Source organism: Emydura macquarii, unplaced genomic scaffold (genome assembly GCF_026122565.2).
Source record: "Emydura macquarii macquarii isolate MOO-44397 ecotype Brisbane River unplaced genomic scaffold, CSIRO-AGI_Emac_v2 contig_1390, whole genome shotgun sequence".
Classification (NCBI taxonomy): domain Eukaryota; kingdom Metazoa; phylum Chordata; order Testudines; family Chelidae; genus Emydura; species Emydura macquarii.
In genome coordinates, this window is record NW_027131527.1 from 23268680 (window position 1) to 23287558 (window position 18879).

The 18879-nt window shown below is 44.2% G+C and overlaps 1 protein-coding gene across 2 annotated transcripts in view; it reads right to left on the bottom strand.

Annotated features, from left to right (window-relative positions):
- Positions 1–998: 998 nt before the first annotated feature.
- Positions 999–18879, bottom strand: part of LOC137156163 (uncharacterized) — a 38026-nt gene continuing 20145 nt past the window's right edge. For both annotated transcript variants that reach the window (XM_067552885.1, XM_067552886.1), the window contains 9 exons: positions 18269–18400; positions 17177–17300; positions 15144–15204; positions 14993–15039; positions 14486–14561; positions 13123–13224; positions 11394–12314; positions 10429–10539; positions 999–1757 (listed from right to left, as the gene is read on the bottom strand). In XM_067552885.1, the coding sequence (XP_067408986.1) occupies positions 1442–1757; positions 10429–10539; positions 11394–12314; positions 13123–13224; positions 14486–14561; positions 14993–15039; positions 15144–15204; positions 17177–17300; positions 18269–18400 (1890 nt within the window). In that variant the 3' untranslated portion in view covers positions 999–1441. The remainder of the gene's footprint in view (positions 1758–10428; positions 10540–11393; positions 12315–13122; positions 13225–14485; positions 14562–14992; positions 15040–15143; positions 15205–17176; positions 17301–18268; positions 18401–18879) is intronic.

Here is an 18879-nt window from a genome sequence, read left to right on the forward strand (position 1 = left end):
TTAAATTTTTGAAATTTTTATAATAAATTTCCAGGTCAATGAGACCTGTTAGCTGCTCAGCACTTTTGAAAATCTGAACACTTGTTTAGGTACCTCAATTTTGGTTTAGGAATCTAACTTTAAGCTTTATTTTTTTAAATGTTGGCCTGAAAGTGCTGGGCAAAAGCACTGGTGTTTGAGAACCTCCCCTTGCACTAAACTGCATGGTGTGTATATAAGCGCTTCTGCAGTGGGTTTACACCTATGCCACTTTTGAGGCACTTTCCCCCCTTAATACTGGCTTTTAACTGCAGAATTATAGGCATTGAATATTCACCAAAACTCTAAGGCTGGTGACAAGAGTTAGTCAGTCACTCCCTGCTGCATTACTCTCTGGAGAGCTGCCAGCATGTGGCAGCTGACCAGGTCCCCGCTGGCAGAAGCTAGTGGAAGATAATGATAAAATGCTCCTGGCACTGGACTACTAACACATGCATCATCTGTGCGAACAGGAAGGAATGTAGATTCAGCATGAGCCTCAGGCTACCCTAAGAGCAAGGTCAACAGGTTCCTATTACTGAAAATCCAATTAATTTGAAGTGCTCAGCAATCCATGAGAGAAAATTCTCACACCTAAAGTTCTCTGTTGTGGACAAGAGTCATCCTAAACCTGCTCCCTTGGATGGCAGTACAGAAAACTGAAGTTAGAATGCAGCAGTCCAACAGAGTAGACTGAATTCAACTGTGGAAGAAAGGGGAGGAAAAAGCTCAAACTTCTTTCATTGTGGCAGAATGAGCTCATCAGACACATAACACATAAGTCATGCCCAGATCATTGTATGTCTATGCATGAAAAATTCCTACTAAAATTAATAGATACATGATATTACTAAAAAAATAGGTATTTAAGATTATAATTAATTCAAATAATTGGTGAAAGGCTTCATTGTGACACTGAGACTCTTCCATTTTTTTTTGTTAGCAGTTAGCATTAAGAAATCCAAGGTACCACCAAACAATTGAATCAATTTGACATTACTTTCTGCTTTATTAATTTTCATAGTAGGTTTTCTATAATTTCAAATGCTAGTCTAGTTTATGTGCAGGTTTTTAGCTTTTATTACAAGTTTTGCATCCTGAAATTATTTGCATTTAAAGGAAGTTAAACAAAAACACAACCACTATCAGTCAGGTGTTTGCTTTAGGATATAGGCTTCCAATTTCACTAAAAACAAGGACTATTTTAATTTCACATGTATTGAGGATTTGTCTCCAAATATACTTAAACACACACTATTTCATAAATGTAAAGAATCACACATCAGTAGAAACTAGTCTTATAGTAGAGACAAGTTCTCTTAACATTGAAACTTGAATTTTCTAATTCGTAAAAAAGTTTGGTCCACATACAAAGTAAAATGGGTAAATACAGGTTTAATCAGAGCAAATGCTTTCTTTTTATTCAGTTCCAACTGTAGCGCTCTCTTGGAGGTAAATCATAATGTGTTCTCTCTTCCTCTTCTGGTCTGTAATCTAATGGCAAACCATAATTGTAATCAACTGTTACAATGGGTAATCTTTTGCCTTGCTCCATATCTCTTGAAAATTCACCTTGGAAAGGTTTTCTTTCATAATCACTTGAATCATCTTCCTGGTGTATGGATGAGGACAAATGCATTGTACGTGAAGAATATGGCGCAAATCTGTTTTTCCCCCCTCTGTTAAATTCATCTGAAGAACGTATTCTCCTATTATCTTCAGGACAGTTAGGCCGATTACTATAATAAAAACAAATATTAACTATACAATTCTTAGATATACGTTTCATTAATGATGATTGGCTGGCATTAAACTCTAAAATGGTGTACCTTCAAGGAGGAATTATAGGTAAGAAATTTACCCGTAATACACTGGAAATGGAAAGTCATCCAGTCCAAAATTCTTACCTTTTTATGCTTCATCTTAATTCTATGTTCCAACTTCATCATTACTCCCCTCAATAGCCTTCTTTTTTCTTAGAGACAAATTTACCTAGGTTTTGCTAATTTATTTGTATTTGTAATATTTACCTTCTTATAAATTAAGTTTACTACCTTTTCAGTAAGGTAGTTCTACCAGGAGTTCCCTATTTATTAGTAGTTTATTCGTGTCTGGATTATGTTTCTAGTTTTAAGCCCTTAAATAATGCGAAGAAATCATCAAATCAACTTTATCTTTCATCTGCAATAAATAACAATAGCATTATACTCCATGTTCCCTAAGGTACTAATATTGTTCCTATGATATGAGTTAGGATCTAACAAGTGCCTTATGTATAAGTGGTAAGGGTATATATACATTTTTTGTTTTGTATGCCATCTCTCTTCACATAATCAAGTTTTGTTTCCCTTCCTGCCTGCCTGCAGTTGCTCTGCATTGGACTTACGCTTTAATTCACTTTTCTACAATAACTCCAAATCTTTTCTTTTACCAACAGGCAGTTGATAAATAAGGAGTACATTTTTAACGATGAGAATAATTAACCATTAGGACAATTTACCAAGAATTGTGATGTAGTTTCCATTACTGAACTTTTAAATCAAGATAACAGGGTTACTTACCAGTAACTGTTGTTCTTCGAGATGTGTGTGCGCCCTGTGCACTGGTTCCCGGAACTTTTTTTGCCCTTAGCAAGCCCCGTAGGGCCGGCTCCGGCGCCCCTGGAGTGCTGCGCTCATGCCGCGGTATATCAGGCGCCACTGGCCGAGGGCCCTCAGTCCCTTCTTTCTGCCGACTCCGACAGCGGGGACGGAGGGTGGGTGTAGAATGGATATGAGCAACACATCTCGAAGAACAACAGTTACTGGTAAGTAACCCTGTTTTCTACTTTGAGTGATTGCTCACATCCATTCCAATATAGGTGATTAAATAGCCATACCTTGGAGGTGGGTAGGAGTCAGCATCGAGCTTCTCTCATGAGGACGGCCCTGCCGAAACCCATGTCCTCTCTCGCCTGCTGCACGATGGCATAGCGGGACGTAAAGGTGTGGACCAACAACCAGGTCACTGCCCTGCAGATGTCCTGCAGGGGCACTCTCTCCAGGAAGGCCGCCAAGGAGGCCTGGGCTCTGGTTGGGTGCGCTGACACAGGTCCTGGAAGCGGCACCCTTGCCTGCTCATAGCAGGTCCCAATGCAGGCAGTGATCCGGTCCGCTGCTGCCACGAACAGCTGCATTGACTTCCGGAATGGCCTCGTCCACTCGATGTAGTAGGCCAGGGCCTGTCTCACGTCCAGCGAGTGCCATCTCCGCTACTCCTCCGACCCGTGCAGTTTGGGAAACAACACAGGGAGGAAAATATTTTGGTTATAATGGAATTGAGACACCACCTTAGGCAGGAAGGCTGGGTGGGGTCTCAGTCGCACCTTGTCTTTATAAAAGACCGTGTAGGGGGCTCCAAGGTCAAAGCTCTCAACTCAGAGACCCTCCTAGCTGATGTAATGGCCACCAGGAAGGCTACCTTCCAGGAGGGGACAAGCAGCGGGCATATAGCCATGGGCTCGAATGGGGGTTCCGTCAGTCTGGTGAGGACCAAGCTCAAATCCCAGGGAGGCACTGGGTCACGGACCTGCGGATACAGCCTCTCCACCCCCTTGAGGAACCTGAGAGAGATAGGGTGCGAGAACAGGTCATAACGCCTTCGGAGTGGCATCGGCGTGGCGATGGACCGGTCCAGCAGCATGCTGAACCAATGCTGTCTCAGCCAGGCCTGGGCGACCAGAATGATGTCCACTTTGTCCCTCCTGATCTTCAATAGGACCTTGTGCAGCTGCAGAATGCGGGGAGAGGCATACATGAGGGTCCATGTCCAGTCTATAAGGAATGCGTCGGAAATGGAGCCTGGCTCGCAACCCCGGAGCGAGCAGAACCTCGGGCACTTCCTATTCCAGGACGACGCAAACAGGTCCAGTTGGGGAACATCCCACTTACGGAAAATGGAAGTCACCACCTCCGGGTGCAGTGACCAGTCGTGGCGGGGTAGAAACGACCTGCTGAGGCGGTCCGCCTCGTCGTTCCTGACCCCCGAGAAGTGAGAGGCAGATATGTGGAAGTCGTGCCTCACTGCAAGGTCCCAAAGTTGAATGGCCTCCTGGCAAAGGGCAGAGGAGTGCACCCCCTCCCCCCCCTGCTGTTCATATAGAACATGGCTGCCGTGATGACCTGCACCATCCTCCCCCTCAGGAATCTGAGGAACACCTTGCAGGCCAAACGGACTGCCCTGAGCTCCCGGACGTTGATATGGAGACACCTCTTCTGTGCTGACCAGAGCCCCTGGGTGCTGAGGTCGCTGCTGATGTGGGTCCCCCATCCCACATCCAAGACATCTGTGATCAGAGTTATTGAAAGTGCCAAGTCTCTGAAGGGAACACCCCTCTGTACCTCCCCTGGGTCCCTCCACCAATCCAGGGAGGTCAGTACCTGAGTGGGAACCATGACCACTCTGTTCAACGAGTGTCTGGCTTGGGCATTCACTGAGGCCAGCCACACCTGGAAAGGCCTGAGCTTGAGGCAAGCCAGCCTCACCACATACATGCATGCCGCCATATATCCCAACAGCTGAAGGCAGTGCCTGGCTGCCGTCGTGGGGGACCTGTAGAGATTGTTGATTACGGCGGCCATTGCCTCGAAGCTAGGCTGTGGTAGGAAGGCTCTGGCCTGGATGGTGTCCAGGGTGGCCCCGATAAAGTCTATGCACTGCACCGGGATGAGTATGGACTTCTGCTTGTTGATGAGCAGCCCCAGTCTGGTGCATGTCACGCAGGTGAGTGCCAGGCTGTTCCTCACGTGGGCCCCGGACCTGCCCCGGACCCGCCAGTCGTCCAGGTAGGGGAACATCTGAACCCCTCTGTGGTGGAGGTGTGCCACCACCACTGCCATACACTTTTTGAATACCCTGGGGGCCGACGAGAGGCCGAAGGGTAGGGCTGAGAACTGGTAATGGCAGCCAACTACCACAAACTGGAGGAACCTTCTGTGACCAGGGAGGATAGCAATATAAAAATAAGCGTCCTTTAGGTCGAGGGCAGCATACCAGTCCCCTGGATCTAGAGCAGGAATGATGGAGGCCAGAGAAACCATACGGAACTTGATGCGCCTGATGAATTTGTTCAGATGGCGAAGGTCCAAAGTGGGCCTCAGGCCCCCCTTTGCCTTGGGAATGAGAAAATAACGGGAGTAGAACCCCTTTCCCGAGGAGGAACCTCTTCCACCGCCCCTAGGAGGAGGAGAGAATTCACGTGTTGGATGAGGAGATGCTCGTGACAGGGGTCCCTGAAGAGGGACGGGATAAGGGGAGAGTCCGAGGGGAAGGCCGAGAGTTGCAGGGCATAGCCTCTGCGAACTACACCGAGGACCCAACGGTCTGAGGTAATGCTCTGCCACACGGTGTAGTATGGCCGTCTGTGAGCAAATGGGAGGGTCAGATCCAGGGGGATGGGGAAGGTGCCACCTTCGGGCGCACCATCAAAATTGTCGTTTGTTACTGTGCTCCCTGGGCGGCCCTTGTTGGGGACCCGCCGAGGGGCCTTGGCGGTCCCGGCAATTTGGTGGCCTGTATCTCTCCCGACCTCTCCTGGGTTGAGCGGGTCGGGGAGGTGGTCTAGGGGCAGGCTGGGACTGACGCTGGGGACGCGGCCGAGCCTGACGCCTCGAGGCCTGCAGCGTGTACAGCCCTAAGGACTTGAGCATAGCCTGAGAGTCTTTCAGGGCATGCAGCTAGTCGTCCGTCCGGTCCGAGAAGAGGCTGGCACCCTCGAATGGTCCTGGATCGACTGCTGGACCTCTTGCGACAGCCCTGACGCCTGCAGCCAGGAGCACCGTCGTATTACGATGCCCGACGCCATCGCCCTGCTAGCGGTGTCCGCCGCGTCACTGGCTGACTGTAGGGCAGCCCCCGCCACTGTAGCACCCTCCTCAATGACCATGGCAAAATCTGCTGCCTGGTCTTGAGGCAAACCCCGCACGAACCTCTGTAGGGAGGACCAGAGGTTCAGGTTGTACTTGCCGAGGAGTACCTGGTGATTAGCGATCCTCAGCTGCAGGGCCCCCTCGAGTAGACCTTGCAGCCGAAAAGGTCCAATTTTTTGTTTTCCTTATTTTTGGAGGTATTTGCCTGGGCCCCCTGCCTGTCCTGCTAGTTGGCGGCGTCCACCATGCGTGTCCCGGGAGCGGGGTGATTATAAAGGAACTCAAACCCCTCTGCAGGCATGTAATACATCTTCTCGGCACCCTTGGACGTAGGGACAACCGAGGCGGGGGTCTGCCAGAGGGCCTTGGCGAGTTTTAAGACCCTCTCGTGCACCGGAGGGCAACCATGGATGGCCCTGCCGACCCCGATACTCCAAAGAGGGGGTCCTCCTCAGAGAGCTCTTTGAGCTCAAGGTTCAGGTTGCTCACCACCCTCTTAAGTAGCTCTTGGTGAGCTTTAAAATCAGGCAGGGGTGCCCTCTGGTCCTTAGCAGACGCATCATCAGAGGAGGACGAGGAGGACTGTGGGAGGGGCCCCGTGGAGGGACCTTCCTGAGGGTCCGAATCCCCATCAGAGGGAATGGTCCCTGTCTGGCTGGCTCAGAAGGGGGGGTGCCGGCTGAGCCACCGGGGATCGAACCGACACCGTACCCTGGGCTGTCTGTGTTCCCCAGGGCCCCCAGTAGAGCCATTGCCATGGTCCCTGAGGCCACGCCGGGACTGGGACCGGTGCCAACTGGGAGGTGCCCCAATGAGTATGGGGCCCGGAGCCACTGAAATGGTGCCGCCTCAACTTGCGGTCCCGTCCGACCCTCACCGATGATCTACTCCGAGAAGATGAGGAGCGGTCGCAGCGATGTCCGTGGTGCCAGCGGGGGGGGGCGAGCGGCTGGAGGAGCTGGACGACCTCCTCCTAGGCGCTGAGGTCTTATAATGGTGCTTGCCCCTGGGAGACCTGCAGCGGTGCCGACCATGACGACTCCACACCGGCTCCAACTCCGAAGACACCGAATGGTGACGCGGTGCCGAAGGCTCCCTCGGTGCTGAGCCCCGCGCCAGGCTGCGGTCCAGAGATCGGATTGGTGCCGGTGTTTTCCTTCCCCGGATTGAGAACGGCAACGTCTGTGGTCATCATCGGACACCGGGATCCGCTCCGGGCTATGTGCCGGGGATCTGGACCGGTGCCAAGCCCATTTCGAGTCCTCAGGTGGGCTGTGGGTCCGGAACCAGGACCGGTGCCGGGCACGCCGGGTGTCAGTGGGAACTGGGATCTGTACTGTGCTGCGGGCCAGGGATCTAGACCGGTGCTGGGAGAGCTGGGTCCCTTTGGCCACTGGGATCCGCGCCAGGCTGCGCACCAGAAATCGGGATCAGCGTCACCGGGTCTGGTCGGCTGCCGGGCTGCGTGCTGGGGATCGGGACCTGCGGCGAGTGTGCCGGGTCACTTCAGCTGCCGGGATCTGTGCTGGGCTGCGTGCCGGGGACTGGAACCAGCGTCGAGCGCGCTCTGAATCGTCAGCCACCGGGATCTACGCTGAGCTGTGTGCCGGGGATCGAGACGGGTGCTGAGCTTCTCTAGCTGTTGGACTACGCGCAGGTGAGCGGGACCAGTGCCAGGTATGCCGGCTCCAGTTGAGCGCCTGTGTCCTCGCCGGGCTACGCGCCGAGGATTGGGACCGGTGCAGAGTGTGTCGAGTCTCGTCGGCTGCCCGGATCCGCACCGGACTTTGAGCTTGGCATCGGGACCTGTGCCGTGCGACTTAGCCTAGCGCTGGAGCCTCAAGACCGCCCTCGGTGCCACAGTGTCGAGGAGCTCGATGACTCAGTGTTGGAGCCCTGAGGGGAGCCCACACTCTCCACCCTCTGCGACCATCTGGGGGGAAACTTGGATTCCTGCCTCGACCACCCACCGGGGCAACCCGGCACGAGTTTACCCAGAGACACCATACCCGTCGCCCTCAGCTGGGGGGGGAAGGAGGCGTGGGCAGGCCCATCAGGGCATGTGCCGCGGTGAACGTCTCTGGCCCTTACAGGGGCACTCCCATACCCCCAAGAGTCGGGGGAGGCTCCCTGCAAGAAGATACTGGTGCCGGAGCAGCCTCCACGGCACGTGGCTGGGGCATCTCCTGGCTAACCCCTGGCTCTACCGGTGGCGCGGGGGAGCCCTTGTGAGCAGCCTCCTGCTGCTTCTTCTTTTTCAGTACCACGGACTGCTGTCGGTACGGTGCCGGCAGTGTGCACCGCACCGAGGATACACTCAGTGCCGCAGGGGATCGAGTCGGTTCAGAGTCCAGCCGGAGCGCGGACTCCATTAGCATGGCCTTCAAGCGGGCTTCCCTCTCTTTCTGAGTGCGGGCTCGAAGGCCTTGCAAATCCGGCACTTCTCCTTGCGGTGCTGCTCCCAGAGACAGCGGAGGCAGCGGTCGTGAGGATTGGTCACTGGGAAAGCCCTGCTGCAGGTGGCACAGGCCTTAAAACCAGTTGAGCCAACCTGAAGCCCCTAAGGGCTAACTATCTATTGTCCTAACTGTAATGACTAACTAATTAACTGCTATACTTAACACTATGTAAACTCGAACAACAACAACTAGAAACAGGGATTGCTACTTGCTGAAGAGCAAGGGGCAGACGTTCCAGCAACTGTCAATGGGCGGAAAGTAGTAACTGAGGGCCCTCAGGGCCGGCGGCGCCTGATATATCGCAACATGAGCACGGCACTCCAGGGGGTGCCGGAGCCAGCCCTACGGGGCTTGCTAAGAGCAAAAAAAGTTCCGGGAACCAGTGCACAGGGCGCACACTCATCTATATTGGAATGGATATGAACAATCACTCAAAGTAGAATCAATGTTTTTCTAAAGGATATGCCCTAGAAATTATTTTAGGGAAGTTCTATTGCCTGTACTATAAAGGTCAGACTGGATGATCACAATGGTCCCTTTTGGCTTTAGAATCTGTGAATTTAGCATATATACACCATATCTTGGCTCTTTGCTCCCAGAGTAAGTTATAGTATTTTGTATTTACCTCCTTTGTACTGCATTTGCCACCTGTTGACCCAATTACCTACATCAGAGGTTCTCAAACTGTTTCATAGAGTGGACTACATTTATATCTAGAGAAATTGCCTTCTGAAGCATCTCCCCTCACATTCCCACAGAACACCCCACCCCCATTCATGATTACATCATCCAAGATGTTCACATGGGAAAAAATGGCAAAAATAAATTTACCTTTTAAATGCTGTAATTTTTGTATCATTTAATCCAATGTTGCAGCTAGAAACAGAGGATGGTCAGCACTCCAAGGATCACATTTAGGAACCACTGATCTAACCAATCCAAATCTTTTTGAATCTGGTTTAATTGTTCCTCATAATTTGCTCAGTTTTCAGGCTCAGTATCACCTGCAAACTTTGAGAATTTGGTTTCTAATTCTGTAAAACGCTTAAGCAAATAAGTAATTCTATTAAATGATGTGTTCGAGGATTAGAACTGAGCAAATTATGATGGATAATGAAACCAGCTCCATAAGATTTGGATTGTTTAGGTCAGGGCAGACATGTCTTAATTGTGGTCCTTGGAATGCTGGTGTTCTCTGTTTGTTGCTAGCTAGTTTGCAGGTTTGGGACTTTGGTCTCAATACCATTCAAATCACATACACAAATGAAAAAGGGTCTTCTGTCAGATTCTAAACAACTTTCATGATCCAACTCCAAGAAAGGCAATTGAAAAACCCCTACTGATTTTTCTGGTATTTGGATTGTGCCCTCAAGTGCCAGTGATTTGAGCTGTGGGTTACATGACAGCAGGATGGAAGAAATTCAAAGAAGAATATATCCCAAGTTTTTATTCTGCTTTAAGAATGTGTTCACCATGTAGGGAGTGTTAAATAATTTCTAGTAAAAATATGATTGCATTAATGAGTGTCAGTGTTATGAAACATATAATTTGCTGTACAGTAAACTCAGGATTTTCTTTTTTTGCCAATGAATTTGATGCCTGTAATAAAAAAATAAAATAAAACCAGACATCTGGCATAAGACCACATATATATAAACTTTTGTTCCTTTAAGAGGGAATGATTTGTGAAAACTTTGGTACCTGGAATAAGGAATTCCCAGTGATAGCCACTAATGGAAGCAGCAATAACATGCTTGAAAATCCTGATTCTCAGACCCATGTGCAACTTTATTGTCTCTAGTATCTAAAATTCTGGTAATAAGCATTGTGTATTATAACAACTCAGCTATCATCAGATACACACATGCATGAACTTCATAATACATTTCCATTATAAATTGACTGTATTGCAGATAAGCAAGAACAGATATCTAGTTTGACAACCACACATCCAATTTAAATTTTTATGGTCATGGTGGTAGCAGGATAGTAATGTGTAGAGGGGCATGTAGATTGGTATGCAATATATGAACGCTGATATTTACCTGTAACTTCTACTGAAATCATCATTATCAGATCCGTAATCTCTGTGACGTGAAGGAGAAGAAGAAAAGTGAGGTTCTGGTAAATTTTCATGTGAGGAAAATGACTGACTTCTGAAAGAAACAAAAAATTACATATTAAAAGAAGACTAGTGTGTTCAATAATTCACTAATTCTAGTGAAAGTTCTTTTAGATTTAATAAAAAAGTAACCCAAACTAGTTAGCATGGGAGGAATGTCTTAGTTATATAAGAGAGAATACAATTATATTAGCTTAGCAGTATCAAAATTATAAAGTCTCAGAAGAATGATCTAATATCCCTACTTATTTAAATTGTCTAACAAAAGTGAAAGATATGAAATAAATCTTTAAAATTCTAGCACTCCCAAATACTTGAAAATAAATTTTACCGGGTAAATTTGTTGCAAATTTTATGTCAAAGGTTTTACTTTTGAATCAAACAGCTGTATTAACAAGGTGCATGTTTGTTTTAGAGAGTCTTCAAGGATTTACAGTTCTTAAATGAGAGGTTCACTAGCAAAATATTACTTATGAAATAAGCAGCTGAAATCCAACACTTCCTCACTGCTTTGCTGATCACCTAAACTGGGTTAAAGAGATTAACATAATAGCACATTATCTTCAATCCTGAGGACAGATTTTAAGATGCAAACCTCCTCACTATAAAATGAAGTGAGATGAAGCATTTTATCTCAAGTTGATTTTGAACAGTTACTGGGAATGTGCTTTAATGTAAAGTAATTCAGCCCTCTAATTTAGGAAAGTACAGAAATACTATGGAGACCATGGTTTACCACCTTAGGGCCTGATCCTGAAACCCTTACATGAGTAAAAGGGGGGGGAAATCCTAACTAATTGCTCATTATCCTAAAAATGTCAAATAATAATATGTTGAGAAACACTCTCTACTCACTAAATCTGCTGTAACAGCAAAACGATACTTCACCTGTCTGAACACCATTCACGTGGCAAGTCGTCATGGTCATGAAAGGATTGCAGCCTTTGTCCATGCCCCTTATTAACAAAATCAAAATCTTTCAACTGTGTCTGTTCCTGTAAGTCATCATAAGATTGATGGTCATGAAAAGATCTGCGCCTTTGTCCAGACCCCCTATTATCAAAATCTTTCAACTGCATTTCTCTTTGTAAATCATTGTGAGGCTGGTGGTCATGGAAAGGTCTCAGCCTCTGTCCACGGCCCCTATTGACAAAGTCAAAATCTCCCAACTGCATCTGTGGTTGTAAGTCATCATGTGTTTGGTAGTCATGAAAAGGTCTCAACCTTTGCCCAGGCCCCTTGTTGATGAAATCTAAATCCTTCAACTGCATCTGTGCCTGAAATTCATCATGGGATTGGTGGTCATGGAAAAGCCTTCGCCTTTGCCCACGGCCTCTGTTAACAAAATCAAAATCTTTCACCTGCATGTCATCCTGTAAGTCACTATGAGATCGGTGGTCAGGAAAGGATCTCTGCCGTTGTCCACGGCCTCTGTTAACATATTCAAAGTCTCTTGACTGCATGTCTCCCGGTAAGTCATCATGAAATTGGTGGCCATGAAAAGGTCTCAATCTTTGTCCAGGCCCCTTGTTACTGAAATCTAGATCCTTCAGTTGCATGTCTTCTTGATAGTCATCATAAAACTGGTGGTCAGGAAAAGGTCTTCGCCTTTGTCCAGGTCCCCTGTTATAGTCCCAATCTCTCATTTGCATTGGCGCTTCTAATTCATCCTGAGATTGGTGGTCATGAAATGGTCTTCGTCTTTGTCCAGGTCCCTTGTTAATGAAATCAAAATCTCTCAACTGTATCTGTCCTTGTAAATCACTGTGAGAGTGGTCATCATCATAAATCCTTAATCTTTTCCCAGGCCTGTGAAGAAAATTAGTGTTTTTAAACAGCATATTAGCATTTATTTTATAACTATTTCAAGTTAGCCATCCAAACAAAGTAGCATTTTTAAACTATTCAGGATTAGGAATGAAGGACACTATCACTCAAAAATATAAAGGAACTAAGGAATTAACAGTCTAAACTGTCTAACTTTAGTGTATATTATATACATTATATAAGTTTCACCAACAGAAGTTGACCCAATAAAAGATAATATCTCACCCACCTTGTCTCTCTAATTATAAAACATGCTCTACTGTCAAGACTATGACAATCATATCATTATAAATCAATATAACTTTTTTAAGAGACAGCAAACCCAAAATGGCCTTACAGAAAACTAACAAGAAAATTCACACACAAACTACTGTACAAGAATGTTATCGAGGAATAGGAGATACATGTACGTCTCCTCCAAAACCAAAGCATAAAATCTTTTACCACATAAAAATTGCCATGGTGAACCCAATGTACTTATCTCCTTGTAATGGAAGGCATAGCATTCCCTTGCTTCATCTTTTTATCACAACCTTAATTTTTGTAAATATACTTTATGTGACTAGCCTGTAATTATAAAACTCCTTTGGCAGGATTATTATGAGTTATGGTATTTCCAGTGCATTAAAACAACATTCTTACTCAGTTAAGCTGGACCACTATTAAATTACATAGACATACTGAATTACTAGAACTGAAAATAGAACACGATACCAGTTTAACTATTCCAATAGTTATCTTTCATGCTATATTTTTTGTTTTTAAAAAATGTCGTATTTTTGCCAATTACCCAGGAAAATCTTCATTTGAGAACCTATCTACAGGTCCTTCTATCACATTTGGTGCGGGTATAATATCTTCATCAGCATCCCATACATCCATTCCAAGATTACTAGAGGAAAAAAAACATTTAATATAAAATTTCCTTTATTAAAAATTCTGTTGAAAGAAAGTATGTAAATTTTTTTCCAGTTGTGGAAATAAACTGGCATTATGGGAGTGCTGGAAAGCCTATAGAATCATAGAAGTGTATGACTGGAAGAGACCTCAAGAGGTTATCTAGTCCAGTCCCCTGCACTCAAGGCAGGTCAATGTGTACATTTGGGTGAATTGCAGTTTATTTTTTTTCTTAGGAGATTGAGAGAAAAAAGCAAAGAAAATACCTTAAACTTCACTTACATACAATATGACTCTTTGGCAGTTGGGGCAAAGCCCCATGCTTATTTGCAAAGTTGTCCCTCAACTATTTCACCCTTTCCCATATGGAAATATACATGATAGCAAATGGTACAGAAAAGGTGAATCAAGTGTTCCTATTTACACTCTCATAATATAGTAACAAGGGACATTCAGTGCAACTGAAAGGCCAAAAAAACTAAATTCACCTCTCTCTCTCTCTCTCTCTCTCACACACACACACACACACACAAACACCCCTCCCCCCCCAGCTTACAACTTCATTGCTACAATGATATAGAAGCAAAAGATATATGGGTTAGAATGATACCCATGGTTACATTTTTTTAAAAAAACATTAAGGAATATAAATCATGCTTCAAGGCATAAGTCTGCAACTGACAGACGGGCTAGAAAGGATCTTCCCTTCTGGGCTTGATACTTTTCACAATTATCTGCTACGGGTCTGTTGCATCTTCCTCTGAAATATCTGGTGTGGGCCACTGTCAGAAACAAGGTAGCAAGCTAGATGGACCACAGGTCTGATGTGGAATGCCAATCCCTATTGCAGCATATCTGGAAAGGTTAACAGGTCCAGAGTCTGGCAGGCCAGGAGAGAATGAATTCCAGAATTAAGGGGCGCTCACTAATAATTTTTGTCAGCTGTTCCCTCCCATTTATAACTTTGATGAATGCAGAAGTATGACACAACAGAAGAATTTAATAAGAAAAATCAACTGGAAAAGAAAACCCTTTGCATAATGTATGTTTAGAAGACAAACCTAAGAGGAAAACTGCATTTCAGACTATTCATATCATAGGTCTTCAAAGAAAAGCACTGATGGTGTAAAGCGTAATAAGAGGGGTCAATATGGGCTTAACAAGACAAGAGGCAACATTTAATATATTCCAAACATTATAAATTCAAGGAACTGCACCTGACAACTTCAATTATGTAATTAAAAGCCTTTTCCTACCTTCTCATTGGTTGAGTTCTGAGATCTGTTAGATATACAAGACCATCCATACGATGACCTCTAGCATCACCAAAAGCTGAAGAAAATGTACAAAGCTTAATGTGCAGTTAAATATGCTTGGAACATAGCTGCATAAAATATGGTCAGTCAGGGCTCCATGTAAACCAGGGCATAGTGAACTTAAAATAAGACCTCTTGAATCCTGCAACACAATTACAGCAGACTGACATTTTTGCAGCAAACTATTTTCCAACTGTAACTAGTACAGTTGGTACTTATGACTGCACTAGTACACGGAAACCTTTAAAACTTATAATGGGACTGGAGGGAGGGAACTGTCCTCTTGATGTGGTTCAGATCTGATGGTGCTCAAATACTGTCAGGTATGGAAGCAGCAGCAGGATGAATTTACCTGTGAGAACCTGTGCAGGAGTTAAATATGAGGTAGCTGTCACAGAACTACTGTAGACACACAGTCTCATGTTTTGTTCAAATTCTATGAAATACCTTGAATTGCTGTCTCTGGATCCCAACCTTCAACATCAATAAGGTATCTGACAAAAAACATGGTTAAATTATTATACAGGTGTAGATTATGATTGATTTAAACATACTATTCTAATGAAAACAATTATCGGAATTTTCATGTAATACTTGCCTACATATAAGGTAGCCAGTTCTATTAATTCCATTAGTACAATGAACTCCAATGAGTTTATCTATTAAAAAGGAAAAAAGTGTGAAAAAAATGAAAATACCATACAATAACTAGTGCAAAGCAGAAAGAAACCATTTATTGTTTACACTAAAGCAGTTTCAGTTAACATGTTTGCTGTTACTATTTAGCCTGTAAAATAGAGACACAAGGGTGTATGTCCAGAATTCATGCTCTTCCTGCTGGCTTTCTAGCAGCAGTTAACTCAAAGCTTCCCATTTCCCAACCTCTGGGAACTAGACTAGTCCAGGCAGGGCACAAAAAAAGGAGGAAGAAAAGTGGTGATAAAAGCAGCATGACTAGATAACCATCAACCACACTGGGATAAGGAAACTGAATCAGGTAACTAGAACAAAATGTGACTGACTTTGGGGGCAAATTTAAACAGCCACCAAACCCATGTCCACAAAGAGTTCACTTACATATTCTCCTGAACCCTTCCTTACAAAAGCAAAAACACTGAAGCCAGCCTGGCGCTGACTGGTAAAGAAATACACTACTAGAGGGATCCAAGTACAAGAGTCTAAATTTGGTCCATTACTCTTGGAATGGCAGATGTCTGAAGCACTGTGGAGGCAATGCATTTAGCTTCTTGCAAGGGGAAACGAAGCACTTTATGCTACTTTGTAGTGCCATCACCAGTCGACTCAAGCGTGGCACTTATGAACTCTGGAGAAAACTGTCTCTCATGATCCAGTGGCAAGCTAGGAAGCTGGGGTTCTGACCAACATTCAGATCAAAAGGACACCTGAAGGAATGTCTTCGTCACATCCAAATCATTAGATTATGCAGGAAGGAAACTCCCTAAACTTGAGCTCATAAGCCAAAAACAGCAATGAAGGAGCTTGAACATTAACTATTGGGATGAGAAAGGTATTATGAGATGGTTCTTTCTTCTTTTCCAACACTTCAAATTTGGGCCCCAGTACCTGAGCTTTAGATCCATCTGCAAGACTGGCCATCCACAACAGAACCATAATACTTCTCATCTGAGGCAGAGCTGTGCAACTTTGGCAATGGAAATCTCTGTTTTCTGACACATACCATTACAGAGCTATCATAGGAAGAAACGAGGAGAAGATCAACAGAGCAGTCAGCTGAATGACTCTCAGCTGCCAGTAAAGATTTGTTCCAAAAGATGTTGAACTGAGTTGTGCAAGAGACTCCAATATTAAGGGAAAGGTAAAAAGAGATACACATGGAGGTTGTAGCAGGATGTGTGCAGAGTTCTTCCATGTACAGAGTTGTCATGCCAGCCTGGGAAGAACTGTGCAGCAGCTTGACATAAACACTGTATAATCTCCCAACTACCTCTATAACTGTATCATGCTCTTAAAGAGTTACCAGTTAGGACATGAGAGCAAAGGAGTATCCAGCTGTCATCAAAATATCTTGACAGGATGCCCTGTAAGCTACTAAACTGTATAACCAACTAGCTAAATTACATCTTCATGCTCTTGATCTATGTCCTTGGTGGAGAGCAGACAGGATGCTATCACGTCACATCCATTCAACAGGGAAATGCTACCTCATGGATCACAATGAAATTAAAAAAAAGAGCATGCTCAGAAAATCCTTGATTTTTGTCCAACTACAAAAATACAGAAAATGTTCTGAGAAGTCTTACTTATTATACACAGAACTATGCCAGTGGCTCCCAAGCTGTGGTGTGTGGACCAGCCTGCTGGTCACAGTTTTCAGCTGGTACATCACATTAAATACAGCTAAAGATATATCTCTATTAGGAAGGCTGTCCGCGTAATCAATGCTGCAGCTGACACGAGCATTTCGTAATGGCAAAAGGGACAGGAGATGGTCCCTGAGATTATGAAGTTACAAAACTGGATCACACTATGAAAAGGTCTGAGAACCTGACCTGTAGAACTGAACATCTATTGTGATTAATTAATAAGTCATACATTTAAGATTTAAATAACATTTTGGTCTTTTATAGCATTAAATATGCTGTTAATTACCATTTTCTGCATTTTCCCATAGGAACTTTCTGACCCATTTTTTGAATTGTAGAATAGTAGCATTATCAGGGACTTCAAGTCCAACAGTATAGAGTTTCTTATACTGAACACTTTTAGGTAAATCCTAGCAACAAGGAGAAAAAAATTTCAGCAAGCATTAGTCATTTAATCTTATACCAGCATGAAACTTATAAACAATATATAAAAAAAGCTTAGATGTAAGTCACAGGCTCAAACTATATCAGTAGTGATTGAAAATGATCATTACAGAGTTATATAAAAAAGCTGTACTCACAAAAACTGCCATAGCAAATAGTCCTCCTGTTGGGAAGAGTTGATCTCAAGCAAAGAGATCAAGGTTTGCAATGGAGACTGAACTACTCCTTTCAGTACCTCCTAGTCAGAGCAGATGCATACTGATGGAACTAACTAGGGAAGTTTATACTGCCATTCAGGTCCTCTTCATGAAAAGTATCAAGCTTCACCTCCTCCCCCTTACTTATTTTAACCTATTATAGTGTGTATGTATGTATATATTTTCAAGGATTTACTTTTAGTAACACATGCTCCTATTTACACTCTCACACAGTACATTAAGAGGATACTCCAAATTACAATGCAAAGAATTTAAAAAACAAAATTTAAATCGGTGTAGAGTTAACTTGTGGAATCCACTCACACAGTATAATAGTGAAAGAAATATTACATTTATAAAAAGGTTTAGATATCTATAAGAATAGCATCTGTCCTCAGGGTAGGAACCTGCGTGTTTATGCAATGCATAGCACAGTAGTCTATCAGTGATTCTGGGGGCTACAATACTATAAATAAATAAATACAATATGTACACTAGCTAGGATCAAATGCTAGAAAAGTTCCTGCATCAAGCCACAAGTGAATGCTAGCTGAGGTTAAGATGATATTTCCTGCAAGATATAATACTACGTACGTTTCTGCTGCAAAAAGGATACCAGATTAGATGGTTCACTTGTCTGTTCCAACATCACAATTTCTAGACTGGCATTAAACAACACAAGATAAAAAGTAGCAGTAACTGTGCATTTAATTCTTCTCTTGCTCCTTTACTATTACCTTAACTTCATAATATCGTGTGGTGTATGTTAAGTCAATAATTAATCCAAGCTCCACATTTAGGGCTTTCATTGCAGCAATCAGGTCTTTTGGTGTAAATTTCTGGGTTGGAGTAAGTCTCTGGTTAATTGCCTGTGATGAAAAAGGAAAATGAAGATTGTGTTTTACGAATTCCAATAAAAATAGAAACATCTGCCTGTTATAAAATGCATCAAGAACAAGAGAAAACAAAAGCATTCAACGTATTATATAGCAGAACCAGATCAATGTATTATGGGGATTCAAAAATTACATTGAGATGGAACTAATGACCCAAAATAAGTTAATGGCTTTATTGTATGATATTATGATAACAGATAACACTGATAAGGCAGGCTATCAGGTGGGAGCAGGCCCAGCGCAATAAACACTAATTTCATACTAAGAAAAAAGTCCTGCACAATGAAGAATGAATATAACAATTTAAAGTAATTCCTGGAACACAGACACATCTAACATTGACGTCAATAAGCAAATCAAAACCTTACCCACTTGCTCTGCAAAAATTCCCAGACAATCAGTCTTATTCTACATAAAAGCTAGGGAGCGCTGACAGAACGGCTTACTGGCTC